This window comes from Dendrobates tinctorius, unplaced genomic scaffold (assembly GCF_039654945.1).
Source record: "Dendrobates tinctorius isolate UK_male_01 unplaced genomic scaffold, ASM3965494v1 ptg000016l, whole genome shotgun sequence".
Classification (NCBI taxonomy): domain Eukaryota; kingdom Metazoa; phylum Chordata; class Amphibia; order Anura; family Dendrobatidae; genus Dendrobates; species Dendrobates tinctorius.
Window position 1 is genome coordinate 88,121,373 of NW_027361684.1, and position 18,452 is coordinate 88,139,824.

At 46.2% G+C, this 18,452-nt stretch overlaps 1 protein-coding gene across 3 annotated transcripts in view; it reads right to left on the minus strand.

Annotated features, from left to right (window-relative positions):
* The window catches only part of MED14 (mediator complex subunit 14), a 102,894-nt gene that overhangs the window by 36,161 nt on the left and 48,281 nt on the right, over positions 1-18,452 (minus strand). For 2 of the 3 annotated variants that reach the window (XM_073566028.1, XM_073566030.1), the window contains exons 16-20: positions 14,895-14,971; positions 8,225-8,391; positions 7,995-8,141; positions 2,879-2,970; positions 2,635-2,787 (exon numbers count right to left, since the gene is read on the minus strand). In XM_073566028.1, the coding sequence (XP_073422129.1) occupies positions 2,635-2,787; positions 2,879-2,970; positions 7,995-8,141; positions 8,225-8,391; positions 14,895-14,971 (636 nt within the window). The remainder of the gene's footprint in view (positions 1-2,634; positions 2,788-2,878; positions 2,971-7,994; positions 8,142-8,224; positions 8,392-14,894; positions 14,972-18,452) is intronic. The other variant, XM_073566029.1, reaches the window with a different exon arrangement.

Here is an 18,452-nt window from a genome sequence, read left to right on the forward strand (position 1 = left end):
CCACACCTACATTAACAATTATAGCTTGGTGACATAGATTTAATCTATTTTTACCCTACAGGCACTAAATCCAGGCAAAAAACAGTGGCAAATGTCTCCAAAACAGGAGTGGAACAGCTAAATATGGCCACGTAAAAGAGCACATACGCTCCTGAGTGTGCCCACTATATCATTTATGTAGAATTAGATTTTTCTCACTATGTTGTATAGCTCTATACAACAATCTGTCAATGTCCTTATTTCTTTCTTTCCAGCAGCTTTTAGTTCCTGCAGCACAGACCTTACAACACACCAGAATCTATCCACTGAGCAAGTATGGAAAAGAAAACCTACATTTACAGGCACTGGGAGGAAGACTACAAATATTCAGTGAGTCTACGGACACAACACATTTGGCTATATTGTCTAGATCAGTTTTTTCCCCTTTATACCCAAAGCAAAAAAATCAGGATTCTAGCAGTGTGAACACAGCCATATAATATACAGTCATATGTGAAAGTTTGGGCACCCCTTTTAATGTTAACCTTTTTTCTTTATAACAATTTTGTTTTTTGCAACAGCTATTTCAGTTTCATATATCTAATAACTGATGGACTCAGTTATATTTCTGGATTCAAATGAGGTTTATTGTACTAACAGAAAATGTGCAATCTGCATTTAAACAAAATTTGACCGGTGCAAAAGTATGGGCACCTCAACATAAAAGTGACATTAATATTTCGTAGATCCTCCTTTTGCAAAAATAACAGCCTCTAGTCGCTTCCTGCAGCTATTAATGAGTTCCTGGATCCTGGATGAAGGTATTTGTGACCATTCCTGTTTACAAAACAATTCCAGTTCAGTTAAGTTTGATGGTCGCCGAGCATGGACAGCCCGCTTCAAATCATCCCACAGATGTTCAATGATATTCAGGTCTGGGGACTGGGATGGCCATTCCAGAACATTGTAATTGTTCCTCTGCATGAATGCCTGAGTAGATTTGGAGCGGTGTTTTGGATCATTGTCTTGCTGAAATATCCATCCCCTGCGTAACTTCAACTTCGTCACTGATTCTTGCACATTATTGTCAAGAATCTGCTGATACTGAGTTGAATCCATGCGACCCTCAACTTTAACAAGATTCCCGGTGCTGGCATTGGCCACACAGCCCCAAAGCATGATGGAACCTCCACCAAATTTTACTGTGGGTAGCAAATGTTTTTCTTGGAATGCTGTGTTTTTTAACCTCCATGCATAACGCCTTTTTGTATGACCAAACAACTCAATCTTTGTTTCATCAGTCCACAGGACCTTCTTCCAAAATGTACCTGGCTTGTCCAAATGTGCTTTTGCATACCTCAGGCGACTCTGTTTGTGGCGTGCTTGCAGAAACTGCTTCTTTCGCATCACTCTCCCATACAGCTTCTCCTTGTGCAAAGTGCGCTGTATTGTTGACCGATGCACAGTGACACCATCTGCAGCAAGATGATGCTGCAGGTCTTTGGAGGTGGTCTGTGGATTGTCCTTGACTGTTCTCACCATTCTTCTTCTCTGCCTTTCTGATATTTTTCTTGGCCTGCCACTTCTGGGCTTAACAAGAACTGTACCTGTGTTCTTCCATTTCCTTACTATGTTCCTCACAGTGGAAACTGACAGGTTAAATCTCTGAGACAACTTTTTGTATCCTTCCCCTGAAAAGCTATGCTGAATAATCTTTGTTTTCAGATCATTTGAGAGTTGTTTTGAGGAGCCCATGATGCCACTCTTCATAGGAGAATCAAATAGGAGAACTACTTGCAAGTGGCCACCTTAAATACCTTTTCTCATGATTTGATACACCTGGCTATGAAGTTCAAAGCTCAATGAGGTTACAAAACCAATTTAGTGCTTCAGGAAGTCAGTAAAAAGTAGTTAGGAGTGTTCAAATCAAGAAAATGATAAGGGTGCCCATACTTTTGCACCGGTCAAATTTTGTTTAAATGCAGATTGCACATTTTCTGTTAGTACAATAAACCTCATTTGAATCCAGAAATATAACTGAGTCCATCAGTTATTAGATATATGAAACTGAAATAGCTGTTGCAAAAACCAAAATTGTTATAAAGAAAAAAGGTTAACATTAACAGGGGTGCCCAAACTTTAACATATGACTGTATATTATGGCTGCCCAAGATGGATTTACTTTTTTTTTTAAAATAGGCATTCCATTCAGACATGTATGCAATATCATATGGATATGCCTTAAATATCTGATACAAGCTTACTCGACACTCGCATAGCAGTGAATAGCGTGAGAAGAGGCTTTCAAATTGAGATAGATGCAGACTCGACTCCCCCCAAATTGGACATTTAAGGAATATCATATGAAAATGCCATAAAATGTCCAATATGGGAATACAACCTTTAACGAATATCCAATTCAGAGCCCAATCTGGGTATAATTTGCATCAGGAACCTTGGAGCAGGTTTTGTTCTGTTTTGTTTTTTTTAATCCAAGTAATAAGTTATTGGTTCAGTTTATGACTAAACCTCTCCAGACCAGTGACTTTGAGCTACTAGTTTTTAATTGTCCTGAAGTTACAACCAACTATTTAAAGTCTAAAAAAAAACAACCAAAAATAACAAAAATACAAACAAAAGAAAACATGTATATACCTGTAACAACTGCACTACATTTGGTACTTTGTTGAACATTTCCTGCAGCTGGTGAAGGATGATATTATGACAATTACTGCACCCCGAATTAGGTCCCGTTGTCCCAAGTGATATGTGAAATTTATGGTGAACAGAATTCCACTGAATACTTATCTGCAATGTGGATGAAAAGAAATTAAAGTTCAAAACATGTAGGAGAATGCAGCAAAGCATTACGTATGTCAGATGTGTGCTTTTCACATACCGAGCTTCCCTTTGTTTGCCCGTAGCACAGGATAAGTTTGCGATAATTGTATAATCTGACCTCAGAGAACAGGTTTAGATGGGGTGGTATGTCTGTAAGAGAAAGGAGAAATTAAAAAAAAGGAGATTTTTGTGTACACACCGTAAAATCTCTCTCTCTTAGCCTCTAATTGGGGGACACAGAACCATGGGTGTTATGCTGCTGTCCGCTAGGAGGCGTAATCTGAAAAAGATTAACTATGGCTCCTCCTCTGCAGTATACACCCCTGGACGGCGTCAGCCTTCTCCAGTTTTGTGCAAAAGCATTAGGAGGAACATAACAAAAATAACATAACCATGCCTGTAAGAAGGCCACTATGTACGAGCTCAAAGAACAATATGAGAACTCAACCGTAACAACGGCCCGTAAGGGCAACAGGGTGGGAGCTGTGTCCCCCAATTAGAGGCTAAGAGAAAGATTTTACGGTGAGTACACAAAAATCTCCTTTACTCTGTCGCCTCATTGGGGGACACAGAACCATGGAACGTCCCAAAGCAGTCCCTGGGTGGGAAGCAATGGACGAATATTGTGCAGACAGGACCCTAAACTTGGGGCACCGCCGCCTTCAGAACCCGTCTACCCAGGCTCGCGTCCGCTGAGGACTGGGTATGAACTCTGTGGTGTTTAGTAAATGTGTGTAGGCTAGTCCAAGTGACCGCCTTACACACTTCTTGTGCCAAAGCCTGGTGCCGAATGGCCCAGGAGGCCCCTACCGCCCGTGTAGAGTGTGCCATAATACCAGCCAGAAGAGGAGAATTTTTAAGGCGGTAAACCTCTTGTATGGTGGATTTGATCCACCTGGCAAGGGTAGCTTTGGAAGCCGGCAGACCCTGGCGACCGCCTTCCGGAAGAAGGAAAAGGGAATCAGACTTCCGGAAGGGCGCAGTCCTAGACACGTATATACGCAATGCCCTGAAGAGGTCAAGCGTATGCAGAGCCTTCTCCACTCTATGAACCGGGCAAAGGGATGGCAGTGAAATTTCCTCCTGAGGTGGAAGTTGGACACAACTTTCGGAAGGAAGGATGGGACTGTACGGAGAACTACCTTGTCCTGGTGAAGGGCCGTCTGCAGGAGAGTGCTGACAGTTCAGACACCCTGCGTAGCGAGGTGATTGCCACCTGAAAGACTACCTTCTGAGACAGAAGGCAGAGTGGAACTTCCCTAAGGGGTTCGAAAGGTGGTTCCTGCAATGCTGTCAGGACCAGGTTGAGGTCCCACGTTTCAAGCGGACGCCTGTAGGGGGGAACCAATCGGGAAACCCCCTGAAGAAAAGTCCTTACTTGCGGCTTGTTAGCAATGCGTCTCTGAAAAAGCACTGAGAGCGCTGACACCTGGCTCTTAATCGAGTCCAGGGACAGCCTGGCCTCCATACCTGATTGGAGAAAACCAAGTACTTTGGGGAGGGAATAAGCGAGTAGAAGGCTCGCCAGGTGCGGTAATAAATCTTGGCAGAGGCTGGCTTCAGTGCCCTGATCATGGTTCTAATGACTTCAGGTGAGAGCCCTGCCTGGGTTAGATCCCAGGTCTCAAGGGCCACGCCGTCAAATTGAGAGCCCCTGACTTCTGGTGGTAGAATGGGCCTTGTGACAGAAGATCGGGACGGTCGGGGAGATGCCAGGGGGCGTCTGCCGTAAGTTGTACGATGTCGGCGTACCATGTACGTCTGGGCCAGTCCGGCGCAATTAGGATGGTTGGAACTCCCTCTTGTTTGATCTTCCTCACCACTCTGGATATCAGGGGGAGAGGTGGAAAAATGTACAGAAGCTGGAACTGGGTCCAGTCCAGAACCAGGGCATCTGCTCTGAGCAACCGCGGATCGTGTGTTCTGGCCATGAAGTTGGGGACCTTGGCATTGAAATGGGATGCCATTAGGTCCACGTCCGGGGTCCCCCAGCGATGGCAGATCCCGCGAAAAATTTCGGGATGGAGAGACCACTTTCCCGAGTCCATTCCTTGTCTGCTGAGGAAGTCGGCTTCCCAGTTGTCTACACCCGGAATGTGGACCGCAGAGAGTACCGACCCCGTGTATTTCGCCCAGTGGAGGATGTGTGTCACTTCTCTCATTGCCTGGGTACTGCGTGTGCTGCCTTGGTGTTTCACATATGCCACAGCCGTGGCATTGTCCGACTGTACTCTGATATGAGAGGCTGCCAGTAAGTGACGAAAGGCTCTCAACGCCAGGAGGATGGCACGAATTTCCAGGATGTCGATGGGCATGTTCGCTTCCACTGGTGACCACTTGCCCTGTGCCCTGTGATGTAGGTGCACCGCACCCCAACCAGTCAGGCTCGCGTCGGTGGTCAGGATCTTCCATTGACCTGTGAGAAAGGATTTCCCCGTTGCGAGCGAGGTTGGCTTGAGCCACCAGTGCAGGGACCTCCTGGTTGATGATGTTAGCTGGAACTCCCTTTCGAGGGAAAAGGGATTCCTGTCCCAGGACTTGAGAATGGCTAGTTGAAGGGGCCTGAGGTGAAACTGGGCAAACGGGACCACTTCCATTGCCGCCGCCATCCTGCCGAGGACTCTCATGGCAAACCGGAGAGATCCGGGGGGGGGCTGCGGAGGAGGATGCAAACTCCTAGACGGAGAGCCAGTGCCTTGTCCTTGGGAAGGAGCACTAGACCCCTGGAGGTGTCGAATAGCATTCCCAGGAAGATCAGAGACTGATTCAGGGTAGTCGATGACTTTTGTAGGATGACTAACCAGCCAGGCGACTCAAGAGTGTCGACTGTGATTGAGACGCTGAGCTCGCAGTCATTGAAGGTGGAAGCCTTGATGAGAGGTTTCAGTTGAGGGAGAGAGGTACTCTTACCCCGGTGGTGTTGGATATCATTGTGTCCAACTTTTCACCGAAAAGCCGCCCAGAGGTACGGGAGGTGCGTGAGGGACTTCTTTGAAGCCGCGTCCGCTTTTCATTCCCGTAGCCAGAGGATACGCCGAATCGTGATGGCGTTTGATGCTATCCCCGCTACATCCCTTGCTGAATCCAGAGCTGCATGAAGCATGTAATCTGCTACAACTGCTATTTGAACCGCTTGGTCTGACAGCTCAGGAGTTTGTGCTTGGAGACCAGCTTGTAAGTTTTTGGCCCAAGCCAGAATGGCCTTGGCAGCCCAAACTGAAGCGAACGCGGGAGCCAGGGAGGCCCCTGCAGCCTCGAAAATTGAACGAGCCATGAGTTCTACCTGCCGGTCTGCTGTGTCCCTGAGGGTTGAGCTATCTGGCAGTGAGAGGAGGGTCTGTGCTGCTAGTCTAGAGACTGGGGGGTCCACTTCGGGTGGATCTGTCCATTCTTTGGTGTCCTTCTGCGGAAAGGGGTACCTTGCTTCCAAATATTTGCGATTGGTGAATTTTTTCTCAGGCTGTGAGAACTGCTTGTTAAGGATCGCCTTAAATTCTGGATGATTAGAGAAGACCTTAGGAGGTTTCACAACACCTTCAAAGGAAATCTTCTGTTCTGGGGCCTCCGGGGGCGGATCAGAAATATCCAGAACCCGATGGATGGACGAGATTACGTCCTCAACTAGCGCCGTATTGCTAGGGGGAATTCGGATCAGGGACCCCTCCGTTTCATTGTCTGAGTCGGAGTCACAGATGCTTCTGTGGTCGGGGATAGCTGTGGAGATCTGCTTCGTCTATCCCTGGTAGGGGACGGTCTAGGTGACCAGGAACTACGGTGTCTCTCCCTAGAGGGGGATGACCGTGTGCTATGGGATGACGCAGACGAACGCGACCTGTGGGTCCGCTTACGTCTGGATGTGCCCGGAACGACATGTCCCTGAGTCGCGCTCTCCCTTTGCTGGGTAATGTTCATAGCCAAGGCATGACCCTGCAGAGCCTGAAGCAATGTGGAGGTTAGGTTATCTATAGACTGCGTCATAGATTGCAACATTTGAGTAGCCCATTCTGGCGTGGTATCAGACACTGAAGCATTGGTAGGGTCTTCTTGGGGTTCTGACTCAGTAGTCTGGATACAGTCCCGGCAGTGCGGGTACGTGCTGCCACTGAGGAGTGTGGTTTTGCAGGCTGTGCAGAATGCATAAAAGCAGTCCTGCCTGGTTCTCTTGTGCCTTGAGCCCGGCATAGTACACGAGAGGGGTGGCTATGCAGAGTGCCTTACAGGGGTGGCTATGCAGAGGAACCTATAGGGCCTTATAGGAATATGGAATCACAGCCGAGTAAAAACCCCAGCTGTGATCTTACCCCACCAGTGTGCCCCTAGGTCCAGCGCCGAAGATCCACAGTCCTGTGCACCCCCCCCCGGAGACTGGCTGGCCTGGACGATATGCAGGGTTAATCTTGTCCTGCAGCAGAAATGGCCGCGATGGAGACGAGGAGGAAGGAGAAAGGGGGCGGAGAGAATAAAAAAGACGGCAGGGCTGTGAAAAAAACGCACCCTTTCAGTCTCGATCCGCCCCCTCTATGACACTGTAGAGGGTCATATTTGTCATCCGGGGGGTCCCGACAGGAGCCCACAACTGAGCTGGGGTCCCTAGATGCAGGCACAATGTGCTGGCCCATGCTGCTGGGAGCTGCAGAGTGCTGCCTGTGAAGGCCCTACCTGAGGCGTCTCAACCCAATGCCCCCAGAGGGGGACTAGGGAGGGTGCTGCTGTCACCTTCAGGGGGCTTTATCCTCGCCTCGACCTCAACCCAGAAACCAAAGGGAATTGGGGAAGGAGGGGAGTCTCGACTTCGAACCAGCACCCAAAGGACTGGGGAAGGAGCGACATGGGGAATAGCCATCTCAACTTCAACCGGGCACCCTATAAAAGGGGCCGAGGAAGGAGCCATGTCGGGAGTCTCGCAGGAGACCCACTTTTTTTCATCTGTAATCCTTAGGTGTGCCTCCTATGCGACACTAAGCAAAAACTGGAGAATACTGAAGCCGTCCAGGGGTGTATACTGCAGAGGAGCCATAGTTAATCTTTTTCAGATTATGCATAGTGTCGCCTCCTAGTGGACAGCTGCATAACACCCATGGCTCTGTGTCCCCCAATGAGGCGACAGAGTAAAAAGTTAATACACTGTAAAGTTAAATACTTTTCAAAAAATAATGCTGAGAAATATAGATTACCTTGTAAACAGCGTGAAAATTCCAACATGCATTCATACAATCGAGCAATGCTATTCCAGTCATTCAGGAACATTTCCACCACTTTGCGCCCACCCACTGGTTCAGAAAGTGGATTTTCATAGGTCAAGTACACATGTCGTGTTGGACCTACACATTAGAAAGAAATGATTATAGGGTTACTATTTCTTAAATTTAACACAATAACAGTCTACAAATAGTGCAGGACTTACACCGACCTTGTTCCCTAGAAGTACTGCTGTTCAGAGGACAGTTTGCAAATATCAGTTCTGCTACCCAGGTGCGATTATTCCTGCCTTGCAAACGAAAAGTGCAATCAAGAAGTGACTGTTCTAGTGCCTTTTGGGTTTCTTCACAAATTCCTTTACAGGGAGGTATTCTTTAAATGTAAAGAGAAAAACGGAAAATAAATAAGTCCAACATGGCACAGAAGTTCCAACGAAAATGCTACTTTAAAAGATCCCAAGATCTGAATGTCAGCTCAAAAGCCCTATAAGTAAAATTAATACGCTTTTCAAATACATTCAGGTTTATATAAAGGATCTTTTTTTTTTTTTTTTTTTTTAATTTGTTTATTTAAACATCAGGATACAAAGAATGTACAACATACACAATGATTGTGATAATAGGCATTATACAAAGCACACGTGTCTCCGGCCATAGCAAAATATAATACAAAAAAAATTGCACATTCTTATAGATAAACAAGGTAATATATACGTTTCCTTCCAAATATATATATATATATGATAATTGTTTATGCATTTTCCAACATGTATATCATTCCAGTTTCACAAACCTTGTCATATCTTGCAACAGTAAGATCTAACAAACTCCTAAGCTACAACTACCACTACATCAACTAATATCTACTATTTCCGCAGTCTGGTTTCCTCAGTCTTGCAAAGTGTGGTGAGAGGAATTCCACCTCTCCCAGATCTTTTCAAATTTACCCGGGCACCACCTGTTTTGGTATAACGTGCGCTCATATGGAACATCTGAATTTACCAACTTGATCCAAAATCTAAGGGTAGGACATGAACCCCCCATCCACCGCAGTGCCAGCACCTTCCGTGCCATAAACAGTGTCTCGCGCAAGAAGACCCCAGCATAGCGATCCCAAATCTCCTCTCCCCATACCCCAAACAAGCAGACCAATGGCTCTAGAGGGACAGGGGCCTGCACCAGGGATGTCAGTAATGTAGTCACCTCTTTCCAGTACTGTAGGATAGTGGGACATTGCCACACCATATGAATAAAATCAGCATCTGGTGAGTGACATCGCATACATTCTGATGATTGAAGCCGACCCATCCTAAAGAGTCGCAACGGAGTTAAATATGATTGTTTATATACAACTGTATCATTCTGTTATTGATAGATGGTGATACTCCAATCGGAGACTCCAGAATCTCCTCCCATTCCTCTCTCTGCGTATCAGGGATGAGTTGTTCCCACTTCATCTTAATAGAACTTATGGCCGATTCTGCCCCTACTGACAGCATATATGTGTACAAAGAAGATATGAGACCCCTGGGGGCCCCGCGAATTAAGAATTCCTATCAGAGGTAACGACGAAATAGTACGGTCCACACCCCTGTCCCTCATATGTGATTGAAGAGCCGATCTCAGCTGCAGATAGCGAAAAAATTGAGATCTTGATATATCATGTGTGGTCTGCAATTGTTCAAAAGACTTTAAGGTCCCCTGGTCATACAAATCTCCCACTGAAGAAACGCCACACTGGGTCCAACAAACAGCGAATGGGTGATTCAGTAACTCCGAAAAATAGTTATTACTCCACAGAGGCATTTCAGCTATAACATCTTTAAACCCTATCACATTCTTGATTTGTCTCCATATTAATCGAGCCAGCCGGAGCAGAGTTAACATACGTGGAACATTAGTTTTTTCCAACTCAAGGAAACCTAATGGGCAATCCGCTTGTGCAGCGTTAAGCAGGTGGCTATCAGAATTAGGAAGGCAATTACCCGGCATCCAATTATTTAAAGGTTTAGCCTGCCCAGCCAAGTAGTATAGGAAGAAATCTGGCAGCGCCGCCCCACCTCCCTTCTTTGGTCTTTGTAAAGTGGAAAATTTAAGTTTGGGCCTAGTTTTCCCTCAAATAAAGGACGTGACCAGAGAGTTAAGATTAACAAAAAAGGACTTGGGCACTGCTACCGCACTGTGCTGGAGCGAGTAGCCAAATTTAGGAAGCAATATCATTTTAATCAGGTTAATGCGTCCAGCCACAGATAATGGGAGCCTACTCCACGATGCAAATTTAGCTTTAACCAGTTCCAGCAACATGTGGACATTAAGTTGTAGATCAAGCGTACTATTATTAGATATATGGATGCCCAAGTATTTAAAACTAGATACAATAGATAGCGAAGAGAGAGCCTACAGCTGGGGCATTGGGGCATGGGAAAGGGGTAACAGGGCAGATTTTTCCCAATTTATATGTAAACCTGAATATTTACCTGAATCTATCTATAAGGGATATCACCTGTGGCAAAGTTTCTTCCACATCATTCAAGAATATCACCATGTCATCGGCATATAGGCCTATGGTATCTATCCGACCTGCTATATCTATACCTCGGATATTAGGGAAGGACCTTATGCGTATTGCTAGTGCCTCAATCGCAAGGGGAAAGAGGGCAACCCTGACGGGTTCCCCTATGCAATGCGAAAGACTCAGATATAGAATTATTTATTATAATACGAGCCTTAGGTTTCATGTATAATATTTTGACCCATGTTATAAATTTATTGCCAAAGCCATACCTTTGTAAACATTCGGAGAGGAAAGGCCATTCAAGAGAGTCAAAAGCCTTGGCAGCATCTAACGATGCTAATGCCCATCTGTTGTCTGGCACCAGGGAGCTATATTGGACTATTGACTGGACTCTTCTGATGTTAATAGAAGTCCTCCTACCAGGCATAAAGCCCGTTTTATCAGGATGTATGATATTCAATATAATGGAATTCAGGTAGCTAGAATCTTAGAGAAAATATTATAGTCCACATTCACTAATGAAATGGGACGATAGGATCCACATTCTAAAGGGTCCTTCCCCTCCTTCCGAAGTACTATGATATTAGCCCCTTAAAAGGACTCAGGCATAGAATTCCCATCCCATATTCCCCGAAATACCTTCACCAAAAGTGGCATCAGTATATCTCGATACTTCCTATATAATTCAATAGGGAACCTATCAGGTCCAGGGGCCTTCCCAGAGGGCATGTCTGTCATAGCATTATCTACCTCCTCTGCAGAGAACACAGCGTCCATAAGGGCTCGTTGTTCCGAATCTTATGTGGGGAATGATATATCTGACAAATAGTCTAAACACCCCAAAGTGTCAAAGTCACTTTTAGATTCATATAGTGACCTGTAGTAATCCTGAAAGCAGCCAAGAATCTCCTCTGTCGAAGACACCAGTGTACCGTACGACCTGCGAATCTGCAATATCGTATTAGAGGTGCTATGTTTGCGCACCAGATAGGCCCAGAATTTGCCCGTCTGGTTCCCCAATTCGAAATAGGATTGACGGGTGAAGAATAGTTTCCGCTTAGATTTAGTATCCACATGTTGAGTATATAACCTTTGGGCAGCCAGCCTCTCAATCCTGTTCCCGCTAGTTTGGTTAGATATATATGTAGCCTCTGCGTCTTTCAGTCGTTGCTCCACCTCGCCATCCTTCCTTGCGGTCACCCGCTTAATTTAAGAAATCGTGGAGGACAAACAGCCCCTCAAGTATGCCTTAAGGGCATCCCAAAATAAGTTAATATCTTGGGGTTCCGGATGGGACGCAATGAAACAATTCAACTGATCAATCGTTCTGTCAGGAGACCCCATCAGTTTTAACCAGAAAGGATTCAACTTCCAGGCTATCCCATTGTTCACATACCCAAATTTGAGTTTAAGGATAACCGGACTATGGTCTGAGATCCCCCTACTTCCATGCTCTATATCAGCCACCCACATTGCCAAACCGCCAGAACCAAATATATAGTCTATGCGTGATAGAGAGCGTTTGGTGGATGAGTGGCAAGGGTATTCCTTTAACTCAGGGTGGCGCACCCTCCACAAATCCAACCACCCGCCACCCCCCTTAAATGATGACAACGGGGTTGTAGTCATTGGCGAGGACCCCCCAGTCACTCCATCATCCAACCTCAATCTATCAAGGTGGTTGTTCATGACCATATTAAAGTCGCCCATACAAATAACATCTGCGTCTGGGTAATTAAGGGCAAAACTCAAATCGAATAAACAACAAACAACGTAGGAGCAGAGTCCTGTACTCCCATCACAAAACGAACAAGGGGATACCATCACTGAGCCCAGTATCCGGTATTGTTGGTAACCTGGACGTCTTCGAGTAAAGCTCCAATCAGACGATAAATAGAAAAATGCCAACTAGCACTAGATGCATTAGGATTCTTTTTCAGCAGACCCTACATGGGATCGTAACCACTCCGCCGGGTCTGTAAAAAATAAAGTAGAACCCCCGTGGATCACCCGCAGCCGGGCCGGGTAAATCATAGAGTACACAACATTCTTCTCCCGTAGATGTCTTTTGACCTCCGTAAACTGCGCTCGCTGTTTCCGCAGAGAAATCCGGGAAAATCGAGATTGTGGCATTGTTGAACTTGATAGGACTCTTTTGCCGCGCCAGACGTAGAGCCACGTCTCTATCCCTGCAGTTGAGGATGTGCGCCAGAAAGGGTCTAGGCGGGGCTCCAGGATGAAGAGGCCTAGTAGGGACTCTATGAGTCCTTTCCACCGCAAAGATTGAGGAGAATTCGTCGCCCAAAGTGGTTTTAAGCCAGTCTTCTAGAAATTGCTCCGGGTGTTGTCCCTCCGATCGCTCCGGCAGGCCAATAATTCGGATGTTATTCCGACGCATTCTATTTTCCAGGTCATCTGCTTTTTGCCTCCACGCATTCATGGAGCCTGCCACTTTCATTAGTTTAGCTTCCATGGGTGATAAAGGATCATTTTGTTCAGTGACGCCCCTTCCGTTGTCAGTCTGAGCACAAGCTTAGGACAGGTAACATTGGACCAGTGCAAAAATTTTGGGGTCGACAACATCAAAATTTATTCTAACCACTGGATTTACAATCCACACAGAATATCTGTAAGAGTAGCTTCCACTGTAAAGATTGGGGAAGAGTCATGATGGTGTGGTGGTGCTATACTGGTAAAACTATCATGGCTGCCTACTATAGCATTCTGTTTTGCACTTCGTTAAATGGAGATCCTGTCAGCAGCATTTTTCTAATAAGTAAAGTACAGACAGGGTCATACTGGCGCTGTCATACTGATTAAAATGATACCTCAGGTGAAGAAATTAGTTTTGTAAATTTTCTTTAATTATTGTTTGAAGTTTCCTTGCATTCATCTCTTTGTGCATTGGGGAGGGACTGTGGGGTCTTCAGGTCTGTTCCATCCCCTCCGCTGTGTCCGATTGTCTCCTCTTTATTTAAAATTTCAAAATTTCATGTTGGCGCCGTTCAAGACGCGGGTGGCGCTTGCGCAGATTCAGCTCTTGGAAGTCTTCAGGAGAATAGTGCCGGCAGCTGTGCATGCGTAGATTGAGCAGTACCACCAGCGCCATTTTACTGTAGCCGACCATTTGTCCTAGCCGCAGACGGAGACCGAGGTCCTGCAAGTCTTCAAGAAAATGGCGCCGGCAGCTGCGCATGTGTGCATTGCTCAGTTCTACCAGCACCATTTTACTGAACCTCGCCACAGGCGGCACTTGCGCAGATTGAGCTCTTGGACGTTTTCAGGAAAATAGCGCTGGCGGCTGCGCATGCATAGATTGCTCAGTGCCACCAACCCCACTATACTGAAGCCCATCATTAGTTCAATCTGTGCAAGCGCCACATTTGGCTAGGACTGCACTGGAGCAAAATTTAAAATAAAGAAGACACCCAGACCCAGAAAAGGGGACGGAACAAAGCTGAAGACCCTGCCCACAGTCATGCCACAGTTCCGACCCGATGCCCGAAGAGATGAATACACGGAAACTTCAAAAAATGATTAAAAAAAATCTACTAAAAAGTTTTCTTCACATGTGGTATCAATTTAATTAATATTACAGCAACAATATGGCCCTGTCTTTAATTTAATTAAGCCCCCTTCACACATAGCGAGATCGCTAGCGATATCGCTAAAGTGTCACCGATTTTGTGACGCAACAGCGTTATCGGTAGCGATATCACTACATGTGACACTTACCTCAGACCGGCCTCCCCGCTGGCGATCGTTGATCGCGCGAGATCGTCCTGGTCCATTTCTCGTCGTCGGCTTCCTGCTGGCACCGACGAGCGAACCATGGACGCAGAAGGAAGTCGTCAGCAGAGCTGCCGTCTGACAGGTAAGTAACGACAGCCTGCCGCTGCTGCATCGTTGGTGAGATCTGCCTGTTTGGCAGCTCACTAGCCACCATTTAGCGATGCACCAGCGATCCTGACCGGGTTGTATCGTTGTCGGGATCGCTGGTGCATCGCTAAATGTAACGGGACCTTTAGTAAAATGCTGCTGACAAGGTTCTCTTTAACGTGTCATTTAGTTTTCAACAGGACAATGACCCAAACCATAGATTCTCATGGTGTAAATATATCTGATAAATATAATTGATTGAGTGCGCCATCAGCTCTACACCAAGAAAAATTATTCATGATGAGCTGGACTATACAGCGATATTCGTGTACCCCTGCTCTAACAGTAGCTGATTTTTCTTATGCACAATATCAGGAAATAAAATACAACAGACAAGACAGATTCCTTTCAATGTATTCATAATAAGCAGGTCCTCTTTCACACATGAAACAAATAATGCAAAAAAAATAAATACATTTTACCTAAGTATTCTAATAGCGTGGCTGAAGCCATCCCCTTCTATCTGGACACCTTGATGGGGAATGTCCATGATTGATAACTGTTAAAAAGAAAAAAAATATGATGATCAGCTTAAATAAAAAAAATGGTGCTCTGCTACAAAACCAACCAGCAGTGAGCATGGGTCAAGCGTCCTATTGTGAGCTACCTTTCAAGATTTGGCAGAGCGCTGATGAAGAGAGAAATCTGCAATTGTGCGACCATAGGACCACAATATTTATCTTGTATAATCAATGAAAGGCAGGAAAGGTAAGGAGAACGCGATGAGCAAGTCACTTTCCGTGTGCTGTCATAGGCAGCAGAGGTCCATTAACCCACTGAATACTAGATATTAAGGCTTCCACAACATAAAATTACCAAGGAGGTACACAGAAGATATTGTATACCAGAATTACCAAGGAGGTACACAGAAGATCTTGTATACCAGACCTGGTCAAAGTGCGCCCCGCGGTCTTCATTTGGTCCTATGGCTGTACCGGTCCAGCCAGCAGAAGGACTGAAACCACCATGGTTACTTACCGGTAGACGGTTTTTCTGGAACCCATGACAGCACACCTGAGAGAGGGATCCGCCCCGCCAGGACAGGAACCTACTGAGATATAAGGGGCGGCACCTCTCCCCCGCTTCAGTTGGTTACAGAGTATTGAGAGGACTTCCCGGGTAGTTACATGTTAATCCAACACCACATAACACAAATGCACCCTACTAAACGTGCACACCCATAGGGTGAAAAGGGGGGGAATATACGGGTGCTGTCATGGATTCCGGAGAAAACGGCTACCTGTAAGTAACCATGGTGGTTTTCCCTTCACCCATGACAGCACACCTGAGAGATTTTTGGAGACTTCGAAACCACTTAGGGAGGGACCACAGCTTGCAGCACCCTTCTACCAAAGGTTAAGTCAGCTGAGGAGGATAGATATAATCTATAGTGCCTAAAGAAGGTTGAAGGTGAGGCCCAGGTAGCGGCCTTACAAATTTGTCCAATCGATACCTCTGCCTTTTCAGCCCAGGAGGTCGCCACGGCTAGGGTGGTATGAGCCTTGATGCCGTCAGGAATCGGTACACCACTAGCTGAGTAGGCTACACTAATGGCCTCCCTAATCCATCTGGCAATAGTACCTTTTGAAACCCCATAGCCTTTCCTGGCACCCTGAAAGGCAACGAACAGGGACTGGGACCTCCTCCACTAGCTAGTGACAGATATATATTCTAGCAGGGCTCTCTTAACATCCAATCTATGGAATTTTTCCTCCCTTGAATTCTTTGGATTATCGCAGAAGGATGGGAGGATAATCTCCTTACCTCGATGGAAATCTGATGCTACCTTAGGCAGATAAGCGGGGTCTGTTCTTAATATCACCCTGTCCTGAAAAACTTGTGTATAGGGTGGATTTACCGAGAGAGCCTGCAAGTCGCTTACTCTACGGGCCGATGTGAGGACCACTAAAATGATCGTTTTTAGGGTCAGATATTTTATGGGTAGCTGATGTAAAGGCTCGTATGGTTCTTTTGTAAGGGCCTCTAGTACCAGGTTTAAATCCCACGGGGCTATTCTATGTATTGGAATAGGCCTAGACATATGGCAGGATTTGAAAAAACGGGATACCCATCTATTTGCTGCCAAGTTGCAGTTATAGAGCGCTCCCTCCTAGTGTAGATACCTGAACTTTAAGAGTGTTTACCGCTAACCCCAGCTGCAACCCTAATTGTAAAAACTCCAAGATGGCACTAATCAGGGGTTCTTGTTCTAACGGCTTACCTAGGAACTGCATCAATTTATTACATGTTCTGCCGTAGATATTGGTTGTCACCGATTTCCTACTCTTTAGCATAGTGGCCACCAACCCGGGAGAGAACCCTCTATCCATTAAAAGCGCCCTTTCAAATTCCACGGCGTCAGATGGAATCCTTTGACCTGAGCGTGGAATATTGGACCCTGAGCTTGTAGGTCCAGGATTTCTGGCAGAACCCATGGATCGGAGAGGGACATCATTCGTAGCAGAGCGAACCAGGGCCTTTTTGGCCAAAATGGAGCTATTAGGATCACCCTGGCTTGATCGTTCCTGATCTTCTTGACAACTGTTGGGATCAGGGCCACTGGGGGGAACGCATAGGCTAGCCTGAAGTCCCACGGAATCTGTAATGAGTCCACTGCCCATGGTTTTTCCCTCGGGTTTAGTGAGCAAAATCTCGGTTTGCCTGTTGTACTTGTTGGCAAAGAGGTCTATCACCGGTTTCCCCCAAAGTTGTGTTATTTTTTGAAAAACGGACCGATTTAGTGCCCATTCTCCTTGCCTCAGAGTATTGCGGCTCAGGAAATCGGCATCTATGTTTTCTGCCCCTTTTATGTGCAGGGCTGTTAAGGAGTGTAGGTGTTGCTCTGCCAAGAATGTCGCCCGCTCCCTTCATTAGGGAGTGTGATCTTGTCCCCCCCTTGGTGGTTGATGTACGCCACCGTTACTTTGTTGTCCGACATGATGCGGACATTGCGACCCCTGAGAAGGGGAATGAAGAGGCTCAGGGCTTTGTTCACTGCCCACAGTTCTTTCAGGTTGGAGGATGCCCCCATTTCTTGAGGCCTCCAGGAACCCTGGGCTACATGACCCCTTAGGTGTGCCCCCCACCCCAAGGAGCTTGCGTCTGTCTGTATTACGTCAGACGTCAGTCTGTCCAAAGGCATTCCCGAAGCCAGGTTTGTACTGTCAGCCACCAGTTGAGAGATTCTCTGGTCTCTAAGGAAAGCTCTAGTCTTCCTTCTAAACGCCCTTTCAGCGATCTTTGTGCTGATAGTATCTCTCCCTGGAGCTGTCAGGTGTGAAATTGAGCCCACCTGACCGCCGGAATACAGCCCGTCAGGGTACCTAGTAGAGACATCGCGTTTCTCAATGTCATATAAGGTTGGTCTCGGGCAGCCAAAGTCATGTTCTGTACCTTCTCTATTTTGGCCTCCGAAAGCAGACACGCTTGCTGTTCTGAATCCAAGATAAACCCCAGAAAGGTCTGTTTTCTTAGGGGCTGCATTTTTGATTTTTTTAAATTTATTATCCACCCTAATTCCTGTAAGGTGTCGGTCACCCGGCTCAACTGTGCCGTACAGTGGTCCTCTGAGCTGCCCACTATAAGGAAATCGTCCAAGTAGGGTATTATGACCGTATCATGAATTCGGAGGAAGGCTGTTACCTCCGCTATGACCTTGGTAAAAACCCTCGGGGCTATGGATATGCCAAATGGAAGAGCTCTGAATTGGAAATGCCTGAGTATGCCCTGGATATAGAGAGCCACTCTCAAGTACTTTTGGTAACCTGGATGGATAGGGATGTGATAATATGCATCCTTTAGATCGACTACGGCCATAAAACAATCTTCATGTAGCAGCTTTACGGCCGTAGCCACCGATTCCATCTTGAAGGTCTGATTCTTTATCCACCGATTGAGACCCCTGAGGTTTATGACTGTTCTGAATGATTGATCTGTTTTTTTTTATCAGAAAAAGGGGGGAATAGAACCCCCCTTCCTTC